The sequence below is a fragment of the Dermacentor silvarum genome, chromosome 1 (genome assembly GCF_013339745.2).
Source record: "Dermacentor silvarum isolate Dsil-2018 chromosome 1, BIME_Dsil_1.4, whole genome shotgun sequence".
Taxonomy (NCBI): Eukaryota; Metazoa; Arthropoda; class Arachnida; order Ixodida; family Ixodidae; genus Dermacentor; species Dermacentor silvarum.
In genome coordinates this window covers 282,489,277-282,498,174 of record NC_051154.1, presented here as the reverse complement: position 1 = coordinate 282,498,174, position 8,898 = coordinate 282,489,277, and the positions used below count along the sequence as shown (strand labels likewise).

Here is an 8,898-nt window from a genome sequence, read left to right as displayed (position 1 = left end):
AAGAGAGAAGCCGTAGCCGCCTTGCCGTACATAATGAACATATAATATAACAAAAAGGTAAAAAGCTATTAGTTATTTTAAATACTAATAATAAAGGTTTTGTTCTATTGTTCTTGTCTGCCTATTTAGAATTTGTTATGTAGTAAAGGATAAATTCAAAGAACTGAAACCGAAACTGGTCATCGCTTCTCAGAGAACTCGGCAAGCGGATAGCATGCACGCAGGTCTGTCACACCATAGCATCCTTTATACTTCATGCCTGCCCATCGGCGCCGAGAATGCAGGGAACCGGTCGTCGCGCCTAGCGCCGTCACTCGCCACCAGTTGGCGGTGCTACCCCAGAATAGAAATACAGGACGCTCTACGGCGGCGTGCGCTGTAGCATAACTATATATCAAGCAATTTTTTTTACCGGTGCCGGTTCTACTGTTTTACAACATCTCCGGGCGTTTAACGCCGACACAGAAGCATACTAGGCCGCCGCGCATTGCTTCTTCCAAAAGAAAAGAACGTTAAAAGGAAAACCACATGCAGCTCTTATCTGTACTAGTATGAAGCTTCATTTTCCTTCTGCTTATTATTACATATGTTTTGTATGTCAGTGTCGAAAAAAAATGATGTCGGCTCTAATAACTGCACAACAAAAGCTTTTATTGCCATCATTTGGATTTAAAGTTTGTGGAGCTTTCGTGACAGGGGCTTCTGTGAAAAAACTTCGCGATTTCGTTCTTGTCCGTTATCTTCAGCGCAAGATTAGTGAATAGAGGGTGGAAGAACTTTGTCACCATGATCTCAAACAGCTTCTTGTGATGCTCAGGCACTGAACAATTGCATAGTTCACGCTCTCGCAGCACTTGAGCAGCATCCACGGCAGTCTCCCTCAGCGCCTGCGTAAAATTTCTTAGCTTAGCGAGCACTACTTCCAACCTACTTGTGCAAAGAGTTCAGCACAACTACGAGTTCGTCTGACCGATACAGCAGACGGCTTCTGTTATGAAGCCTAATCGGAGAATCTGATGGCGCCGAGGGCTTGGGCTTTCTCAATAAACTGAGGCATTCTTTGCAAGACACCCGCTCAATAACAGCTTAACAGCTCTCGATAGGTATCCGCCAACCATCGCTAGTGCTGCACATTCTGGCGAACAAAACGTTTCCTTGCGCCCGGTAATGTGGTTGAACAGCGCTGCTGTCGCCTCTTAGGGAAATTTTTTGGATGGTTCTGTCGTAGTGCTTACGCTCAGTTGCCGGCGTAGCGACGAGCATGTCTTCCGTGTTCATCACGTTGCTGTCTGTCGATGTTGACGCAATGCCTGTCTTCAGAGACTTTCTGTTCCGCACAAAACTGCCCGTGAGTCTGTCTGATCGTTGCTTCCAGCTGACCTCCTCAACCACCCAAAAAAAGATTCATTGGCGTCAGACGAGAGCTTTCTAGTCGCAACAAATCGAAAGTGCATCTCTCTCGGCAAGTATCTGACGCATTCCATGTTGGACACATTCAAACTTGGAGCCACTTCTCTGGAAGTTCTTCATCGCTCGAAATTTCATGAAATGAGATGCCCGGGACCTTTCTCTATACGCCATACTACTGGGTATCAACTCGCAAAGCGCCCTATCAAACCACTTCAAGTAGCACAACTCACTCGTGACCACAATGTCTTCTTTTCGGCCAGAAGGCTCTCATTTGCGCTGCTGCTAGACGTCCTCAATACGGAACCGACAGTGTCACCACTGCCACAGTCCTTCAATAGGGTACCCTGCTGCAGCTCACCGCGGCAATCCAAGGCAGAAGGCAAGTTTTTTTCCCAGCCGTGGACTGCTTCAGAAAGGTGGTCTCCCAGCAAACCAGCGAACCGTCTGCAGGCGAGGCAAATTAATATTGTCTCGATTTGACACTAATGGAAACGCGCACACGCAATTTTTCCCGCCTTTAACCATGCACGGCGGCTAGCGAACTATTCTGGGGTAGCAGCGCACCTAGCGGGCGACCTGCGAGGAGGTCAGGAGAGGAGTTTGAACAGCGCTCCCGGAGTGATTGCGCAGGCACAGAAAGTATATAGGACGCTATGGTCACACGGATGGTTTCAATCCCCAATAATGTTTATCTACGTTCCACCCCTCCTTAGTATCTTTTCCATTACAATAAAGTTTCTATTAAAGTTTATATTATCTATGTTTAACTTATTCCTGCGCCAACGGTGCATGTAAGTATGTTGAACCAGTTTAGTGCGCAAGATTGAGGTATATAAATGTTATAGAACGACTAACGTAGCCTGTCGCGTGATATTGTTGCAGTGCATATTGCGCTTGCTAGTAAGCGCCCGCATGGCAGAATTCACATGGAAAATTGCAGTAAATAAGGACATAACGGAGGCGAGCACACAATTATATGTTCTCGCCTCCGAGCGCATGAATGCGGGCACATACGTGGACTGGGATCACACATAAAATAATCGTTTTAAACAATGATCGCTCGAAATGTGCGTCATTCCATAAAGACAACTGAAATAAGCACACACATATATATATATGTCTTGCATGCCCATTCATGTGTTATTCTGGGATGTCCCTAGGACATTTGGTGTTGTCTGGGTTGTAAAGCAAGCCTTGGGACTTCCACCAAATACCTCGAAAGAGGTTCCCAGCGCTCGGCATGCACAACACATTAGACGAACTTACTGAAGCCCAGAGAGTGGTGCAGTATGAAAGACTAACGAAGAGTTTGATGGGCAGACACATCATAGACGACATCGGAATAATTAACCTACGAAGCCCAGCACGGACTGCAGTGAGACAACTCAAAGAAAATAAGGGAACATCTCTCAATGCCCCCAATTCCCAGAAACATGAACCCAGAGTTTAACGAAGACAGAAGCATCGCAAGAGCAAGAGCTCTCCACAAAAAAATCAGTAGTGCCAGGGACGTGGTCTATGTGGATGTGGCAGAGTACACAAATATACAGAGTATGTCAATAGCTGCTAGAGTCTAGAGGGCGACTGCAGAGTTAGTGGCACTGTAAAAACAGGGAAAGCGGAGGTGGCGGGGGAGGCTGCCTTAGCACTGGCATTAGGCAAGACCGCCATCAACAACTATGCCAAAGAATCTCGCCGGAAGCGCTAAGAATTTTAGCCAACTTTCGTGGAGATTCAGATGTTTACATTATATGGGCACCCGCACACTCCTCCCTTCTCAGGAAGGAAATAGGGCACAACCTAGCTCAAGAAGTGACGAACCGAGCAGGTGACATGCAAATACTGGGAACGGAGAGAGTTTTACGGAGATCACCAACACTATAAATTGTCCCTCCCCGGCACACTCCTCGCTAAGTATACTGACAAGTGACGGCATGGCACTTGTTAAAAACAGACACATATCCGAACCCCGTGGCCTACCACCGTTACTATCTTGAATTTTACATCGATAGATGCAGATTCTGGCACGAAGGGGCGGACTTGCAGCATATGATTTTGGCTTGTCCTGGGACACCCACACAGAATAAAACACACAAGACCAGAGAGCAGTGGAAGACTGCGCTGCTCAACTCTGCACCAGACCAACTTAAGGCAATCCAGCAGGCCGAAGATGCCACCAGAGCCAAAGGGCTCGAAGCAGTCATCTAGGTCGGGAGGCCTAGGTCTCACAAATCTGCTGTACAAGAAGTTTATTCCTCTTCAAGTCTTTGCAGCAAGTTCACAAGGTCACAAATGGCCAAGGTGTAAATGGTGCAGTAGTTACAAAATGAAGCACTTCCTGGAGACCATGGTGGGTTGGTTCTTTTGCTCACTGCTGAATGTTTTCCAATTGGTCGAGGTCTTCCGTATCCAGATTTCGAATTGGCCGCCCTGCCAAGAACAAGAGAAGAGTGTTACCAGGCTGTCATACAAGCCTCCTTTCCCAAATTCCATTGTATCACCAATTTACTGTACATTTACTAGGCTAAAGTTTGCAAGAAAAGACAATCATTAAGTTCAGCTTCTCAGTGTTACACTCACATGACAGCAGAAAGTCAGCTATGCCTGGCATGACTATCACTAAAGATGCATTTACAACCAGTAGGGTGGAAGTTGGGCGAGGTGTGCGCTACAGCTCCAGAATTGACACCACGCAGTTGAGCGGCGAATTTTCGTCATGGCTACGCTGTCTTGCCTGTTAGGCATTTCAGCACTGCATCAGGTGCTAGTGACCAAACTTGTGGTTTGGTCTTGGTTACCAAAAGGCTACTACTTCACCAAAGAAAGCGAGAATGTGGTGCGTCGGGAGGCTTCCTAAATGGCACCAATTTCCGATGTCATGCATGCAAATGACGTCCAAGAACTCGAGTGAGACACCGTATGATATCTGAAACTTGTATAAAAAAAATCGGTGAGCAGCGTGGAGGCTTCATCTTCGGCTTGTCTTGGCTATGGGCTGTGTCAACGGCAATGTGCCTTTGTCAGAGAAACCAAAACTGTAGATTAGAAAATTCGGAATACTGAAATTCGATCCAAAGTCAATACCAAATAGTATAATAATGCCTACTATTCGAAAATATTGAACACTACATTACCTTGCAGACATTTTTGACTGTAGTCACAGAACACAACTTAACTCCAAGCTCATGCCAAGCATGGAAACGTGCCATGCTTTCAAGCTTACAACAAGCATGCTAAATTTTCTTTGAAATTTTTTTTTAAGAACATGAATAATGCAATGCTCACATGCCCAGCTAATACAGAAGCAGTGGTCAGCCAGTGTAATGTCAGCTAGGCTAACAGATTGTCAGAAGTCGGTGGCACTGTATTAGTACGGTAGTTTTGTGCCAAAATTTGCAACATACTAATAAAAAAATTATCGAGAGCCTATGAAGTGCTTTCGATGTGGCAGCACCCAACCGAGCAAAGCTGAAATGGCATACAATGACACAGTGAACTTACCAAAGTGCTCCTGAATCTGTTTTAGGACTGCCAAGTTGTGGTTGCCCTCCACCATACTGACAGCAATTGCAGACTTGCCAAAACGGCCTGCGCGCCCAATGCGATGCAGGTATGTTTCACAGTCGGCCTGGCCCTTCATGTCGACAGGAAGGTCATAGTTTACAACCATGGTCACCTGCTCCACGTCGATGCCTACAAGTAAGTAAACATAGATGCAAAAACATACATTTGGCAACTGGACAAAGCAAAGCCAAATAACTCTCAACGAGAATAAGAGAAAGAGATCCAGAAAAAGAATAATGACACTGACTAGTGTACCGCTAATGTTTGCTGTGTTTTACATAAATTTGAGCCAAGCCAAGTACATTCGGCAAAACCCCATCTCACAATGACTGTCAACATTACTGAAATTAGCATTGAAACAATGTATTGACACACCATATTGCAATCGAAACGAAGCGGTAGATTCTGCATTGCCATAGTCATCAGCAGAAATCGTACATGGACAGGCAACACCGGGACGCTTTGATTTTATATGCGCCTGCATAGCCTTTATCCCTGTGTTTCGCGCCGTTCAAAACACCATAGTTTCCTATAATAATTACTAGAGGGAACTCTAGCACTAGTATCTACAGGAGCTGCAAGCCAGGCACTTCAGTCAGCATTGGAATGATGGTTAGTTACTTGGACTTGCCTATACTTTGTCCTTCTGGCTTCCTGAATTTCTAAACTTCAGCAAAGTACGGCTATAAATAATGACATAATTGTTATTAAAATTGTCCGACGGCAAGATTGAAACACAGAAGCCTGACATTGAAATCATTACACCACGGACTCGCGCATTGATAATCAGCATAAAACACCCTAATAAGTTTCTCATGGGCAAGCCAGCACCTTTCGATTTGACCACCTCGACAGGCTGAACCGCTACAATTAGTAGCAATTATGCGTGTTTGCAGAGTCTTCTGCATTTAGAAAAGTATACATTGCCTTGAAATTTTTGACAGTGAAGGTAGATAAAGCGTAATAAACAAAGCCACAAGTGTGTTTGAATCCACAAGCACAAAGATCAGACAAATCCACGTACTAACCATCATTTCCATGGTGGCTGAACGATCACACCGCCAAGAGTTCCCTCTAGTAATCGTTAAAGGAGAGTACATGCATAACACCACGTTGGCCGAGTGCCTTCAAAACTGCGTGGTCGCTGCCCAGATCACATTGACAGTGACAGCGGTTTCGTTCGCAGTGGTTGTGGCAAACAGTAGTTTCGGTTTGACTACTGCAATGGCTGCACACGAAATCACAGAAACACAGTGGATGCTGTCGAGGATGAAGAGTGCAGGCTACATTGTGATGGATAGTCAATCTGCTGGCAACCAGCTCACCGGCGAAAAAAATTGAACTGGGACGTGCGCGGCAAAGATGCATGCCGCAAAGGAAGTTGCGAGGCCATCGCCACTGCGAGTGCTAATCAGTTGGGAGATGAGAATTGCTGCGTCCGCACTGCTTTTGGGCGAAATAAAAACAGGATTTGCAGATTTATTCAGTAAATAAATGCGTATTGACGTAATACGCATTTGTTGTTTTCTTGATAGCCTCGATAATTTTACATTTTGCTAATTCGTAAATTTTTTTTTTCAGCCCCATGAAATCTGAATTAACGAGGTTTTACTGTAATGTACCAATGTAGTTGTAAAGCATGTTGAGAAGCATCCCATAAAATTGCAATTAGGAAAGTTGTAACAGATTTATCTACTTTTAGCGAGCTCTAACCATCTTATCACATAAACATAAAACTTGCAACGAGTCACACACAGAAACACTGTTTTTTCAACATGCTTTGTGGGGAAGCTCCCAAAAGCGCATTTGGATACCGCAGAGCTTTGAATGAACAATCACTTGCGCAAGCAGAGTGAATGCAAGGATGTGTTGAGTTATGGTGATGAATAGAGGATAACAGCTATAGCAATCCATGTTGACAATATAGTTAAGAAACTAAAATTCTGTGGTTTCAAATCGCAAATTTGTGCAATTGGTTATGGTTGATGCTATAGTGGAGGCAGCCAGATTAATTTTGGCTACCTGGGATTGCTTAACTCTGTAATGCCCAAACACAGTTCCACATCGAGAAAAATAACCTGCTGCCTTTATTTCCCACCATGCAAGTGAACTCGTACAAAAAAATCAGCAGTAAATTCTTATTTGAATTAAAGCTTAATTAGTAAAGTAATTATTTTAGTGCCTGGTTTGATGAACCATCCACAACTTGGAAGACTTAGTCCACATTATTGAAAGTGCTACTACGGGCTATACATTAAAGTTTCAATGCTTAAAGCAGAAATTTGAGGTATCAAACTCAATGTAGCATATATGTATAATACTTTGGAATTTACAGAGTTAATGTGCACCCAAATCGATATCATCAACCTATATTTGCGCACTGCAGGACGAAGGCATCTCCCTGTGATCTCCAATTACTCCTATCTTGCGCTAGCTGATTCCAAGTTGCACCTGCAAATTTCCTAACTTCATCACCCCACCTAGTTTTCAGCCGTCCTCGACTGCGCTTCCCTTCTCTCAGTACCCATTCGGTAACTCTAATAATAGTCCACCGGTTACCCATCCTACGCATTACATGGCCTGCCCAGCTCCATTTTCTCTCTTAATGTCAATGAGAATATGGGCTATCCCCGTTTGCTCTCTGATCCACACCGCTCTCTTCTCTCATCTCGTTAACGTTAGGCCTAACATGTTTCATCCCATCGCCCTGTGTGGTCCTTAACTTGTTCTCGAGCTTCTTTGTTAATCTCCAAGTTTCTGTCCCCATATGTTAGCATCAGTAGAATGCAAGGATTGTCAAGAATGCAATGAATGACAACCAAATCTAAGTACACGATCAAAAACAATGAACCTCTTAACAGGATGTGGCCATGTGTGACAGCAATAATAGGCTTGTGGGAGATCGGGATAGAGCACCCTCCTTCTTGCTATTGATAAAGGCAGTGGAAATAGCGAGGCCAGAGCAGACGATGGTGATGGAAGAAGCCATAAACTTGAGACTTACCCCTGGAACAGACATTGGTGGTGATGAGGACACGCTTTTTGCCGAGGCGGAAGTCTTTGAGTACAGCAATACGCTCTTCAATGGTGAGGTCACCAGAGAGCATGCCCACAGCATGACCCTCCTCTGTCAATTTTCTGGCCAGCCAGTCAGCTTCCCGGCGTGTGTGGCAGAATATAATGGTCTGCCCAATGGCCAGCACACCGTAGATGTTTGAAATGGCCCAGAACTTTTCTTCTTTGCTCGAGCACACCACATAGTACTGCTTGACATTCTCCAGGCTTTCCTCATCCTTCCGCAACCGGATCACCATGGGGTTGAAGATTATCATTTCTGCAAACTCCATCACATCCTTGCCATACGTGGCCGAGAACAGCATGTTTTGACAGCTGGGAGAAAGCCGCCTGCAAGACGTATGACACATTGCAATGTGACTGCTGATCTACCAAATGGACACTAATCAACAAAAGATGCTACTTAAGCAATCATTTATGTTTCATATTATGCTAGCTAGCAACTGTGACACTCTGTGGTGGGGTTGCTAAAGATCAGCACACCTAGAAAATAGGAAGGGGAAAAAGTATAGACTTGAGAGACGTGTTTAATAATACCGAATAATTATGCAAACAGAATGAAAGATGCACCAGTGCAACAAATGAGCATTCTGATCATTAACACACAAAATATATCAGAAACAAAAGTAAGAGGTAAGCAAACAGATGCATCTATAAACCTAAATAGGCACTGCATATGCTGCATTTAGTTGTGTTAGATTTTTCTGCTACTCTTGTTCTTCAGTTTTTATAAACAACCCTACCATTGTAAGGTATACAGTAAATATTGGCCATTTACATGCATCCTTCTTTACAGTTGTATGACACATGAAGTCTTAGCTTATCCAATCACCTGTGAGAACAGTTCTA

At 44.3% G+C, this 8,898-nt stretch overlaps 1 protein-coding gene across 1 annotated transcript in view; it reads right to left on the bottom strand.

Annotated features, from left to right (window-relative positions):
• Nucleotides 1-3,778: 3,778 nt before the first annotated feature.
• Nucleotides 3,779-8,898, bottom strand: part of LOC119441013 (ATP-dependent RNA helicase DDX19A) — a 9,988-nt gene continuing 4,868 nt past the window's right edge. The window contains exons 2-4 of the mRNA XM_037705763.1: nucleotides 7,979-8,379; nucleotides 4,912-5,103; nucleotides 3,779-3,840 (exon numbers count right to left, since the gene is read on the bottom strand). Of these exons, the coding sequence (XP_037561691.1) occupies nucleotides 3,779-3,840; nucleotides 4,912-5,103; nucleotides 7,979-8,379 (655 nt within the window). The remainder of the gene's footprint in view (nucleotides 3,841-4,911; nucleotides 5,104-7,978; nucleotides 8,380-8,898) is intronic.